Genomic DNA, 14,877 nt, shown 5'->3' on the forward strand with positions numbered 1-14,877 from the left:
CACACCAACTCTGGCTTTCTTGCCCTGGGCAACCTGATGGCACCTCATTTTTCTTCTTCATCTGATCATGGAGGAGATATTTATAGAATTGAAATGACAATGTTTTCACATAGATGTGCTCAGACATTAAAACAGTATCTTATGTATAGTGTTGTAGATGCAAATGTTATTGGAAAATGCTGCAGGAAGCTGGATTGTGCACGTTAAATGTCACACTGGTGATCTCAGCGACTGGAATAAGCTTGAAGTGACTCTCCAAAGGAAAAGTCATCAGAAGACAGACTAATTACTTTGGTTGACGCTGTTGTGCAGTGTTTAGGTGTTGTAGATAAACCCCTAAATTTGCAGTTATCCATTTCTACAGGAAATGTCCCATGTTACAGTGCAGCAGTTGCTGCAATTACACATTTATAAACCAGTGAAGCTGGTACTGGGAAGGTATTAGAAAACAAAATATTTTATTCATATTAAAAAAAAAAAATCTGTGCATGCCTGAATTTAATTTTTAAAACAGATTTGATAACATGATAAATAATGTAACAACCTGAAAAGGTAGGTTTGAATATTCATAACTATAAAATGGATTTAAATTATCTCACCATATCCATTCTTATCTTGAAGACTTTTCAGTATCTTCAAATGGTAAATAAAATTAAAGCTAACACATTCAATTGTACATAATCAGGTTTATGGCTGATAGACTAAAAGCACATGCTTTTAGTGCTGAAGATGACAATAAATAATGTACAGCACAGTAGTAAACCCATTATTAGTACTTAAGAAATCTCAAATATTTTCAAGAACTGCTTTCTGTTTTGTGGTTTTCTGAAGTTCTAATCAAGCCCTAACCAGGAACAGAATAAGTCAGAACAGACCTTCTCAGGAATATAATTTTCAAGCCTAGAATAAGCTGACCTCAAATGTTCGTGAATTTTCAAATATTACTCAACACTTGACATGAAATACTCCCAGCCAAGCAAGACAGAGTCATACAATCATGATGAGATTCATGATCACATATATTCAGAGGAATTTGTTCAAGTCTCAGAATTATTCAAGTCTTCCAAAACCTTGAGAATAACATATCCCTGCTGGCAGAGCGTGAGCTTTCCAGCAGGTGACTGAATCGCTCCTGTCTCTTACTCCTGAATCATGTGTTCCTTTTGAAATTTAACTAATTCTTGGAAAGCTCCTCTTTCTTCTGCTACATGAATGTTGGAAATAAGAGCACACTGTTTACTTTCCAACTAGTAACCTCTTCCTGGAACTCAGCTGAGTGCTCTTATGGTCTATCTGTCACAATGACATGTGGTACCACTGTGATATTAAAATGAAAGACATGCTGATGTAGACCAGTGAGAGAAGTGGGGAGCTGAGAAGCAGATGTGTTTGAGGGGACACTGTGGGGAGAGAAGCCTCATCTCTGTTCTGCTCTCTGGAAAGAAAAAGTAAACTAGTAACAGGGGAAAAAGTTGTTTGTTTGCTCGTTTGTTTGTTTTTACATGAAGAGAAAAGTAGAAGCCTAAGATGAAAAACGAAAGGTCCAAAATTTGTAGAAGTTAGTGCATAATGCAGAGAAGCTGGGAATTTGCTATTTACTTCATCGAGGTATTTTCCATTCTTCCTTACTATAAGGAAAATGTCACATTATCTTAGTTCCTTACGAAGTGTCATTACTTGGGAAGCGTTAATATTTAACAGTGAGTACTACCCATTTTTCACAGGTTTTATGTAGCTGTATTGAATATCCAGCTTCTCCATATTCTGGTATCAGTAACTCTTAAGTTGTTCCTTTCCCCAGTATTTAGATGAATAATTTATGTAATTTTTTGCTTTTCTAGGTAATCCACAATACAGCTGTTCCAAATGCACTGGCTGTCGATTGGATTGGGAAGAATCTGTATTGGTCTGACACTGAAAAGAGAATTATTGAGGTGTCTAAACTCAATGGTTTATACCCAACTGTCCTTGTGAGCAAGAGGGTGAAGTTTCCCAGAGATCTCTCCTTAGATCCTCAAGCTGGGTATGAAGAAGCCAATTTGCAGTAATTTGAATTTAATTCTAACTTGATGTTAAAATATTTTTTTTGTAAAGAGTAGACAGAAAATACTAATTAATATTCATTACCTAACTTTCAACTATATTGGATATCAGTAGTCTGAACGTGTATTACCAATGCATACTATATTATCACTACTTATAAAATTGGTATAATAATAATTGGTATAAATTATCTACTTTACTATTTTTAAGGAAAAAGGCATTTTCTACTGGTTCTTAGAACTAGAATTTAATTTTATTGTAACTGTACCCTTTTTTCCCTGTCAAATTTGGCAGGGAGCCTACAGATCTTTGTTAAATATACTCAAGATACCAATACATGGGTTCTCCCTTTGGTTGCCTGGGCATCCAGGATATGTTCCCTGTGTATGCAGAAATCAACCTACAAAGTTTGTACGGAGAGTCCCAGGTTTTCAGGAAAGTTTATATATATCTATATATGTGTATATAGATAGATATATATATATAGGCATAATAAACTTACTTGGCTCCTTCTCAGTGTGTACAGACTTAGATTTCTGAGGCCAAGCTATTTTAATAATCTTTCTTAAAATAAATATATTTATGTATTTGTTTATTTTAATATGGCAAGCTGCTGAAAAATATATCTGTTTTTATTTCAAATTCAGAGTTATTATTTGAAACAATATTAATTTTATCTTATTTTTTTTTAACAAAGGAGAAATGCTTAATCAATTAAATTGCTGATGCTGTGCAAGAGTAATGATATATTTCCAAACAAAATGTGTCCTGTTGGAGTCAGTGGAGAAAGATCCCTTTCTCTGCTGTTTATGTGGAGTATGGTGCCAACATATTGCACCTGTAGCTGCTCTTAGGACCACTATTTCCTCCTGCACACAAATACAATTCCAGGTGGTTATTAAGAGTATGAGCTGCATCTGGGTTTTGGAAAGCCTGTCCAAAACCTGTAGAATAGAATCGTATCAGCTTCCCAGCTGGAAAGAATCTGTCCTGAGGTTCTGAGTAATGGCACACAACAGTAGCAACATGCAACCATGTACTAAATAATAGGACTTTTTTCTTTCTTTATGGCAATTGTGCTCTGCATTGTGGTTAAATGGCATATTGAGGAAAAAATTGCTCCTCAGTGTTCCAACAGCCTCTCTCCATGTTTCACCCATTTTTAAGCCCTCTGTGTGAGAAACTGTTCTAATGTTCTGGCACTAGTACTTTTTAAAGCAATATAATTTCATTATATGACAAAGAAAAGTAAATGTAACACCATATTTCTGATAAATTTAGTAGTGATGCCATTTATGCAAGATTTGAGATTCACAAAGTCCAATTTGGGTAGTATTTAAAATTCTAAGCTATCAAGACTGAGCAATTTAAATGCACTCTTTATTAGTCCATAATTAGTGTAATAAAATCACACCTATCATGAAGACTCTCCTATTCAAACCCTTTACATTTAGCACACTTATTTACAGGCAGATCTAGAAAAATAAAAAAAAATAATCTGGAAAGTCAAAATATTATAGAATAATTACCGATGTATTCCTGAGATTGAATAAATATATTAATTATAATAATATATAAATTAATCATGGAATCACAGAACGGTTTGGGTTGGAAGGGACCTTAGAGATCCTCTGGTTCCAAGCCCTCTGCCATGGGCAGGGGTGCCATTCACTAGATCAAGTTGCTCAGGCCCTCATCCAACCCCACTGAACACTTTCAGGGGTGGGGCATCCACAGCCTCTCTGGTCAAATATTTATTGTTATTATTCAGCTGTTGTGCTTTGTTTTGCAGATACTTATACTGGATTGATTGCTGTGAGTACCCTCACATTGGCCGTGTTGGGATGGATGGATCCAGACAAACAGTTATCATAGAGGCACAGATATCCAGACCTATGGCTCTTACAATAGATTATGTCAACCACAGGCTGTATTGGGCTGATGAAAATCACATTGAGTTTTCTGACATGGATGGATCTCACAGACATAAAGGTTGGTCACAGTTTGTTGGATTTTTTTTTTTTAATTTTTGATAATTTTCAAATCCAAGGTGCTTTCTGTGTTGTGCGTAATTACATAAAAGCTGTCCTTTAAAATATTTTTGCAACATTTTTTGGGGCATTATGTTCCTTTTATCAATATTTTAAAAGTCTCTGTTCATTTTTCCTCTCTGTTATAAATATGAGTAGTTTTTAAACATGCAGTAATACATGCCTGTGGAAAAAATGTCGAATGGAAACTCTAGGAACAGACTCAGCAATCTGAGGCAGCCCTCTCAATTTTATACCCTGGTATAAATATTCACATGTTCTCTATCAAGATATAGAGTGAAACTTGGCTGTTAAGACTGGAAGGGATATATCCTGTGTGCCATATGTCTGAATATGGCTAAAATCAGCCTTTTCTCCAGCCTCAGAAGGGCTGGACAGGCCCATTATTCTGTTCAGCATGAGACCAGTATTGCAGATCTAATTTGGGGCTTTCCTGGTAGATTGGTGAAATAATAACTTTTGAAATACTTATGTAATTAAGTAATCTCTATCCTTATGTTTTGCTCCTCACCTGACAGATAATTAAAAAGCCCTTGTCATTTATCTATGAAGTATTCTTAAAAAAAATAAAAAGTTTTACACTGTGATGAATAGTTCTCATATTCCAAATTGTATAATTAAAGATCTTTCATTTTAATTCAAATATATGAAATAATATCGGTCTACTGAGTTTTTCTTGGGGTTTCTTTTTGAGAAGAAACTGTTACCTGAGCTCCCTTCCACAAGCTTTGCCCAAACCTCAGAACTGCTGCTAAAATTTTGTGGATTTGCGCTTTTTTAGGCTTTTATCTCCTACTGGGTGCCTCCAGGTTTTCTCCAAACCAGAGTATATGAAATAACTACTTGATTTTCAGATTGATGCTTAGCTGTGAAAGGAAAAAAGCAAAACAACCAGTTTTCTAGCTCTAATACTTGTGAATAGTAAGTGATAAATACATCATGAATAATTCAATGAAAGTTATTTGAGATGGTAGATTGGAGAGCTATAGCAGTAGCTATGAGAGCTGTAAACATTCCCATTAATCTCACCATTAACTTCTGTGTTTTTTGTGGCAAACACTGGTCAGTCATAACCTGCTCACCTGAGCCACACTGGCTCAGACATATCCCCAGATGCCAGCTGGATTCCTGCTGACTGTCTCTTTTTCTGATAGATGAAGCAAAGCTCCATACTCCTCTTGATGTTATTCCCTGTGCTGCTATCCTGCTATTTTTTTCCTCATACAATTATCCTTAGTCTTATTCCTGGATCTTTCAAAGGAAAGAAGTAAATAATAGCCACTGTGTCTCTCAGCCCTAAACTGACTGCAGTGGTCAAACTTTTCTCAATCTTTCTTTTCAACTTGAGAGTTTCAGAATTTTCCTTTCTCTGAAAATGCCATCCTGTCACTGAATTCAGGAGATTATCTCCAAAATTCTAGTCATACTGTCTTTGGTGTCCATTGCCTCACTCTCCAGCCTGTGGGTTTCTCTTGCCCAGGTGGTAAAAATCAGTTTCAACTGCTTTATATTCCCAGAGTTAATGTCTTACCCTGAGGATATGTGACCCTAGAGAAGAAGGAAATTTGTCACAATACCACAGCAAATTTATCCAAGTTTGGTACCAGTGAAATATGTGAGGCAAACTCCAGAAGTGATAGTGACTTTGTGGAAACCTGGTATCACACTACTTTTGAGGACATGTCTGTTTTAAGTCCAGATGGTATATAAATATTCAAGCAATAAGAAACACACTTTGGGAAAAACATCCTGAGGTATTTAAATGATGTAGGAGCAAGATTTTCTCCCTAGCTAATCAGTATGAGGTTGGAAGGGACCATTTGGATCATTTGATCCAACTTCTTTTTGGCAAAAGCACAGTCCAGATAAGATGGCCCAGCACCCTGTCCAGCTGCATCTTAAAAGTGTCCAGTGTTGGGTAATCCATCATTTCCCTGGAGAGACTATTCCAATGCCTGATAGTTCTCACTGTGAAACATTTTCCCTTTGTGTCTCAGGAGTAACTTATTCCTATCACCCTTTGCCTTTTCCATGTGACTCCTTGTAAAAAGGGAGTTTCCTCTTTTTGTAGCCACTTTTTAAATGCAGGAACATGGTGATGAGGTCTCCTCTCAGCCTTCTGTTCTCAAGGATGAACAAACCCAGTTCTCTCAGCCTTTCATCACATGGCAGCTTCCCAGGCCTTGGATCATTTCTGTGACCTTTCTCTGGATCCTTTCCATCCTGCCCCCATATAATGCCCTTTTTTAATTTCTGTTGTCAGGAGTTTCACTCAAAATGTGATTAACAAACTAAAATCAAGTTGTAGAAAAGTTTCTGTGGATTTAACAAATAAGTGATAGAATTCTTGGCGTCTGTAACAGATGCAGCATTCCTGTGGGTTGTCCAAATGGAGCTTTGGGAGATTTGCAAAGCTCCTATGTAATGATCAATTTATCTTTAATCAGATTCTTGTCCCTCCTTCCCTTCTTCTCCTGAACCAATTACCAAATAGATGTTTAATGTCTTCATGTTTCAGCACAAGACTAGAAATATTTTGGAAGATGAAATTTAACCATTATAAATTAATTATCTTAATAAGGGAAATTCAGGGAAGTTCAGTGGTGGGTGTATAGAGGAAGTAAAACTGTGATCCCCTCTAGCTTTCTGATATCTGTAATCCATGTTGATAAGCACTTAAATGAGAGAGATTAGGAAAGTTAATAAAGGATGGTTGAGTTTATTCTAACCTTTGTGTTTTCAAGTAGAAAAGTGTAAAGGCACAGATATTGGGACCATAAAAAACATGCTCATGGATCAGAGAAAAAAACCTGAATGGGACTCCTGTGAATGATGCAATCTGAACTGCTAGTTATGGCAAACTAAGTATTTTTTCCCCCTTTTTCTGTGACCTTTGAGGATAAGGTTAGCTTGCTCTAAGGTGGTTCTTTTTTTTCTGAGGATATGATTTCTGCATCTTAAATTACCTGCTGCAAAATGTATCAGAAACTGCCACAGAGATTTCATGAGACCCAGCAAATAAGTACCTTGTAGGATGGTTGGATTTTGTATTATTAACAGATGTTATGGTATGAGATAGAGTGCAGTGTTCTATGCTCCACATTAGATACTTGAGGACAGACCCAACTATTTTAGGCTAATTACTGACATGCTGTATGTTAAACCAAGGAATGTTTATTCCATACAGTGGGAGTTTATATGTATTTAGATCTTAGTGTTAACACTTTTTTTCCACTAGTTTTTTATTTTTTTTTCTTACAAACCTTAAAGCTTTTTCAGGAGAAAAGAACATCTGCTGCTTTTCTCCTGTAAAGTTCCTCTGCATTTCAATAGAGAAATGGGCTTTTATAATTACCAAGAGAGTCCTGGTAAGAACTTTGAAAACATGCTAACTAGGCCAGAAATCTTACAGTACTTGGGAGCTCTTCTTGGTGCTGGGGGCAGCAATGACCTTGCTTAGCTATTTGAAGTTTAGTGCTTGGTTATGTAAACTGTCTTTAGAGCTTAGCCAATTCAGCACTACAGCATTCACAAATGTTATGCACTCTAAATGATTAAGCAGGTATTGAAGCACTGATCTGGTTAAGCACTAAGCTGGTTTACTTATGTGGGCTTTTTTTCTTTAAAAAAACCTACATTTAAGAATTTGTCAGACTTAGCTGCTTTTGGTTCTCACTGCCCAGAGGAGATGCAGGCTTCACAATTCCCCAGGTATCTGGATGGTTCGTGCAGGTTTTCCTATCCTTCAGAGCTCTTAAACCCCAGAGCTGCCTACCATTTCCACATTTCACTTTGAAGATGAGAATTTCAGTATAATGAAACTGTAAAAGGGAAATCTGATAGTCCGGTTTAAGAAGGTACAGAAGCTTCTCTGAGCTGGGATTAGTCCTTGAACTGTGTCAAGTTCTTTACTGCTTTATACTGTAAAAACAAAAGTTGAGCACTTCATTGCTTCATCTGACAGGGGCATGAAAATGAAGCAATGAAACAGTGTTGAGCTTTAAATAAATCAAATATTCATGAATTACTTCTTTAGCTGTAATGTAGTTAAGAGAGCAACTTTCCTCAATTTGAAAAAAAAAACAAACATTGTCTTCAAAATTACATTCTGCCTGAGTATTTGCAAACTTTAGAATTAGTGGGTATATATGCAAGTTTTGAAGAATCAAGTTACCAGGGTTTTGGAGATTAAAACCTCTTTCAGTTTTAGCACCTGTAATTTGAAAAAATGCTAATTGTAAGGACTTTGTAGGTTAAGTGTTTAATTCTGAACTCTGCCACCACAGTTTTATAAAAGAATAAATCCAGTTATTTATAAATTGTCCTAATGGTGAAGTAATCTAAAAGATTACAGAAACCAGTTCCTTCTACATTTATACTGAAAGAAGTCCAGTTTGAAAAGAGGGTTTCTCATAGCAGATAAGAACTAGTTCTGATATGGCAACAATTTTTTCCAAACCTTTGAGGAATCTATGGAAATTAGTCATTGTAGCCACATGTGACAGCACAAACTGATAATTGCTACACCTCCACTATTGCTTCCTAGATTCAGTTTTCATAATTGTTCCAATAAAATTCTCCAATCCATATGTATTCCTACATCTGATTATTTTATTTTATTTTGTTCTTTCTCTTTTAAAGGATACTATTCAGGAAAAAATACTCAGATTCACTTGTATTAAGGGCAGTTCACATAGTTACATTACTCTAAGGTTCCACAGTCTCCAGTTTCTGCAGCCCAGTTTATGAAGATTGCAACCAGCTTGGTTTCTGTATATTCCACTGTTCTTGTGCCAACACACCCAAATTGGATTAGATGATAAACTTCTGAAAACAGGTTTTCTACATGCTCATTAGAAACCTAGCAGAGACCACTTTAAATTTCCATATGATTTTCCCCATGTGCCATCACAAATTTTAAAGGATGGGCAGTAGTTTCCATGCAGTTGTTCCTGTCAGAGGGGAACAGAGAACATAAACCACAGATTTCCTGTTTTCTCTCTGTTCATAACAACACAATCAAAAATGAAGGAGGTTGCAGTGTTGAACAGCTCCTATGGTTACAGATAAATGAGATAAAGCAAAGGGGCTTAGCAGTTTACATATCATAGTTGGATGATGGCAGGAGAGGGAAAGATAAAGGAAGGAAGAGCTTGGATGTGAGTGAGGATGAATATTGAAACCAGCAGCAAGACACAAGTCTAAAGTGAGGGGCTGGGAGGCATGTAAATGTTCTCTATAAATCTGAAAAATAATTAAAGAACCTTTGAATCTCATTAGCACACTGAGTTGTTTTACTCGAATTGTGACTTGTATATGTTTGAGAATAATTTAATCACTGCTCTGTACTGCCATGGAGTTACTGGAATATAAACAACTGCTCACAGTGAATGTAAAAAGGTAATAAAATGTGTTAAAGTGGGGCAATAAAATATTTCAGTCCTAGCTTTGATCAACTGGTTTTATATGCAGATTTTAGAAAATTTATGCATCTCTTCTCATGGTGTCACTATGTGTAGTCAAGTTTAATACCTCAAGTATGTCAAGTTTAATACCTCAGATACATTAGTGCCTTAAGATGTTTAGATTTAAGCCTAAATTTCCTGTTTCTTTTGTGATGGTTTTGGGACTTATAAGAATTTTTTGTGTGAGTTTATTATACTGAAATATTCTGTTTTCACTGCTCAAGTTACATTTTTGACTGGCACAATGTCCTAACATTTAACCCTAGGACTTGTATCTACCATAGTTTACTCAATATGGATGTGTGATACATATATATTAAATTGGCAGAAATAAATGCACATCTTGTTATTAAAGATGTGAGTAATACCATCCTAAAAGTGTATTTTTAATTTATTTTTTAATGTGAAACATAACTTTAATTATTGGACTTCATCTATATATTCTATGAATATTTTTATCCTGCTCATTGAGTTTGACAGGTTTGTGCTTTTTTTTTTAAAAAAGCATCAATTTCATAAAAGTAATAGTGATTATAAAATGCTTCATCTTCAAAAATTAGTGTTTTAATGTAACATACTGAAATTTAATTACATCTGTCAAAATTATGTACTTTGTCACAAGCTTAATAGAGATAATCTTATTGTCATTATTCATTATTAATTTTATGGACTAAGCACTTCAAATTCTTTATCAAAAGGAACAAGCATCAGGAGAAAGTACTAAAAGGAAATAAAAAAGTATTGACTGTGTCTCAGAGAGGTTACAAGTTGAATATAAAATGAGACAAAAAGTTAACAGGCAAAGAGGACTGCAGGGATCAGTAATTGCAGCAGAGAAGAAGATCAGCCACTTCCAAGTTCATTTGGTTTTGTAGATTTAATTGCTATTTTCTTATTAAGTGTTGTTCTTCCTTCATGCATTTTATCTTAATGCTTCCTAAGACTTTACCACTGGTTCCATTTAGATCAAGATGTCAGTAGGCTTTTTAATCTCTATTTTGTTGGCGTTCAGAAAATCAAGTTTCAGAGAGTGGAATTCAAAACAATGTAGCCTGGTTTTTCAGGTTTAATCAGTTTGAATTTTCTGCCTTTGGGTGCCAGAATTCTTAAAGAGAAGCTTCTCTAATGCCATGGGAAGGTAGAATTTCATTTAAAATGTTGCTTAACAAGAATTAATTACCTTTAGCAATTGCTTACCAGCCCTGGAACTCTAGCTGGGTGAATGCAATTTTGGGAGGATCAAACCAGGAATCTTTCACCCTTTCTGTTCTTGTGGATTTGGGAAGAGGGCACAGCAAAGTTGCAGTCCCTTGTTTTGTTGTAAGGGGAAGGGACACATCTCTTTCTAGCTTGGAAGTGATCAACCATCTTCAGCTTGGGCAGGAGCTGACCACCAAAGAAAATCCAGCCTTGATGGACTTGGCAGAGCTCAGATATTTTTTGTGGGTTTTTATTTTTTTGTTTAGAAGAAGTCAACCTTTATCCTTTCTAAGGACCATTTTCTTGCTACATCGATTTTACCACCTGACAAGGAGACCCTTTGTTTCTTATTATCCATGTTAGAGTATTTGCTTTTACTTTTGGAAATATTTGTGTTTCAGTAAGAGCTGAGGAAAGCTGGGCTTCACTTCTGTATGGCTTTCTTCAGTAAGCATATTTTGTTGCTAAGAAATCACAGATGGAATGATTTTCACTCCTGAAATCAAAGTAACATTTTTTTACTTTAAGTGAAGATTATGCTTATGCTCAGAAAATATAAGGGAAACAGAGTTCACACAAGAGAAAAGTAAACATTTGTATCACAAATATGACTTACAGCCTATGAATTTATATTCTTGGATCAAAATTCATACAAAATGCAGGAGAGAGAGACAAACATATATTTTAAGTCTGTCATGTTTCTCATGTGTCTACACAATCATGTTGCCTCTTGGGGCTGCTTTTCTCTTAAGTTCATGCAGCACTTTATCTTCCTTTATTATGTTATCTATTGTCATTTTTATTTCTCTTCAAGTATCTAATAATTTTTATTTCCCACTACTTCTGATCTGTTCAAGCCTTGTCTTTTTTTTCCCTTTTATTTCCTGTCTGCATTCCTCCCTCTTATTTTCTACAACTTTCTGAAAGGCCTGTGCATTCCTTCTCCTTTCTGCCTCCTCTTTCTTACCCCATTTTTCACCTACTTATTTGGTCAAGCACTGTTTGGAATTAGCATTCAGTGTAAGAGAATCCATGATTTATGGATAAAATTAAACACCATTAGAGAATTAGATGGCAGTAGAAGACCTGTTAGAAAAGAAGGGATTGCAAGGGACTTGCTCATGTCTGGTAGGAGGAGGCTGTGGTAGGGAAGGGAATCACAAAAGTAAACTTCAGGTGCAATTTTTTTGTCATAAATTACATAGGATGCTGATCTTGCATTCCATGTTTTTTGTCCCTCATAATTGTTGACTAAGTTGCTGAATATTGTGATTGTTTGTTTTGGTTTTTTTAAACAAATAAGTAATACAGGGTCTTGAAAATCTAAGTATCAGTTTCAGTTAATAAGATTGCATTGGTGGCACAAAATATAGCATTTTTTTCTGCACACATGTTACCTAATGTGTGTTGCAGTGTATGAAAACTGGTATCTGTGTTCTGAGATGCACTATTTTGTATCACTTTCATAGAGGCCTGTAGAGTGACATTGTCATAAGAACACTAAAAGAAAAAAATAAACTATTGAATCCTTAGGTAATTCTAGAAATTAATTTATACTAAGTGAATGCCATTCTCATGGATCTGGTTATAATATGACTATTTCAATTCTTCATGAATTTGCTGGTGGAGATCTGACCCTTATGTTGGTGTAATGTAATTTTTGTCTTTAACAGAATATATTGCTTTCTTACTAATGGATTTTCAAGCAGACATCTTGATTAAATGTTTTCAAATAGGTGATGCAGGGGAAGCAGAGGTACTTAGCAGTTATGGCTAACCTGTCTTTACTTTAAATTTGCAGAAAGCAGTCTGTTTTCACAGTGCTTGCCAAAGAAAGAGGAGCAATTAGTCTTGCTTTCCTGTTTAAAACTGTGATTCACAGCATAAAGTGTGCTGTAGGGTTAGTAATTAGTACTGGAACATATAACCAGTGTATGTCATTTATGAAGAGGTAGATCAGTAATGCAGTTGAGGCTCTCTTGAAGTTAAAGGAAAGACTGAAGGAAGAAATTGGGTGTTTTTCCTGCTACGTACATTTATGAAAAATTAGTAACTGTCACTGCCTGAAATTTTGGAAAGCTTGAGACACTCACATCCTCAAAGGCAAAGAATAAACAGCATGAGAGACTATTTCACTGTTCCATCAGAAAATAAGATATAAAATTACCTCTGTTTTGTGTTCTTTTTTTTTGGTCATTCAGAGTTGATGGGAACTTTGATTCTGTAACCTGTTACATGTCGATGGTTCTTATGTTCTCTTGGTTGTAATGTACGAAAAGTAAAAGAAAAATCATATTCAGCTATGACAGAACTATTCCTTAAACAGTGAATTAAATCAGAATTGGCTGCTATTGAATGGCTGTTTTCAGAAATTCCCCTCAATCTTTACAGGTGTATCTACTACAAGAAAGTTCATTGAGTTTTATGGTCAGCTTAAAGGAAATTTTTTAAGTTTCCATAATATGTAGTTATTATTAATTCTTATTTTATAAAAATTTATTTTTATGGTCATCTTTGAATTTTTATAAGAAATATTTATGTCCAGTTATACTGGATTATTTTCTGTGTGTTTTACTTCAAGTAGATTTTATTTGCATTTATTTATTTGTACTGTGTTTTTAACCTAGTCTATTCATTGCTTTCTTAATTAATTTTTTTTTTAATAACTTTCTCTAAGTTTCATAGTCACAAGAGGATATAAAGAGCTTTTACAGCTTTAAATGGTGCAAGCTTCTGAAAGAATTTTGATCAAGTTTGTGCTGATTGTGACCTAATGAAAAGTTAATGCTGAAGCCCATTAAACTTTCGAAGTTACTCAGAACTAAGAAATAGTGGCAGGACAAACTGCAACGTGAATCTGTGTTTAAACCATTGACAGTTTCAGCTTTTTGCCTCTATCTGGTAATAATGGGAAATGCAGTTTTTAGAAACAAATATATTCTGTTATACTTCTTTCAAAATACTTGAAAAGCATAGAGTATAATATTTCTTCCATTGTTTCTGATATGGTAGTTTTGTTTTTAAGATAACTAAAAGATTTGAGCTTTTAAACCTGATTTTTACAGAATTGGCTTTTCTAAAAAATGAAAGAAAAACGTACTTGATTCGATAAACAATTGTTTGAAATGCAGTACTCTAACTGCAGTATTTAATATTTTATGCCACACACTTAACTTAGCTTCTCTATTAGCAAGGTGTGATGAGGCAATTCAGGCAGTACATGTTACTCTCCTGAATCTTCTCTAGTTCATGAATATAAAGTTTCATCTGGATTCTGATGAATGCATATCCATTGAAGCCAGGATAAACTGCATAGCAACCCATAAACATACAGAACATACAGAAACAAAAGTAAGCATTTACTTATACCATCTGTGCTCAGGACATGGTGGTTACTTGTGATTCCTGGATGGCCAAAGCAAGGATGTATTTTTGATTGACAGGGAATAATAAAGACAATGAAATCCAAATAATCTTTCTAGGTAAATCCTGTTTGTGTGTATTAAGGCTTTTACAAGCGCTTTTATTCTGATTTTAATCTTAACTTTGATCAGAATAAGAGAAAACAGGCAAAGGAAAAAAGCACATTTGTTACACTTAGAGAAACTGGAGCGGTGCCTTTGACATATTTAATTTGATGTCAAAAGTAGAAGCAAGGCTCATAATTTATCAAAACAAATATTTTTCCAGAACTCAAGCAAAAATAAAATAATTAGTTCAAGGTTTCACTCAGAGTAGCAGTTTCTCTTTCTGCTGTTCTTTCCTGCCTCCCTATCAAGCTGATTTGTATTTCTCATTGAAAATTTTTCACAGTGGAATTCTACAAATTATAATAGCTTTTTTGGAGGGTACTGTAATGTGTAAGCAACCATGGCAAAGTTAGCTATGTATTGAGTGCCAGAAATAATTTCATTGCTCTTTGACTAATTTCTCAGAAATGTTATGAAGCTCTTTCAAAGAATATCATATTGTAATTTCAGTATGATAGCTGTGGTACATGGAGACAATCAAGAAGGGAAGATAATTTCAGGTCTAAGAGGCAAGGTCAGCTTGACCAGAAGGCAACATGCCCTGCACTGGAGTTCACTACTGGGAGAACTATTGGATATAAAATTGAA

At 35.1% G+C, this 14,877-nt stretch overlaps 1 protein-coding gene across 3 annotated transcripts in view; it reads left to right on the plus strand.

The window, feature by feature from the left end:
- Window positions 1-14,877, plus strand: part of LRP1B (LDL receptor related protein 1B) — a 246,406-nt gene that overhangs the window by 143,989 nt on the left and 87,540 nt on the right. For all 3 annotated transcript variants that reach the window (XM_029962198.1, XM_029962197.1, XM_029962199.1), the window contains exons 51-52: window positions 1,842-2,023; window positions 3,836-4,035. In XM_029962198.1, the coding sequence (XP_029818058.1) occupies window positions 1,842-2,023; window positions 3,836-4,035 (382 nt within the window). The remainder of the gene's footprint in view (window positions 1-1,841; window positions 2,024-3,835; window positions 4,036-14,877) is intronic.

The sequence above is a fragment of the Manacus vitellinus genome, unplaced genomic scaffold, assembly GCF_001715985.3.
Source record: "Manacus vitellinus isolate BGI_N305 unplaced genomic scaffold, ASM171598v3 scaffold_43_pilon, whole genome shotgun sequence".
Classification (NCBI taxonomy): Eukaryota; Metazoa; Chordata; class Aves; order Passeriformes; family Pipridae; genus Manacus; species Manacus vitellinus.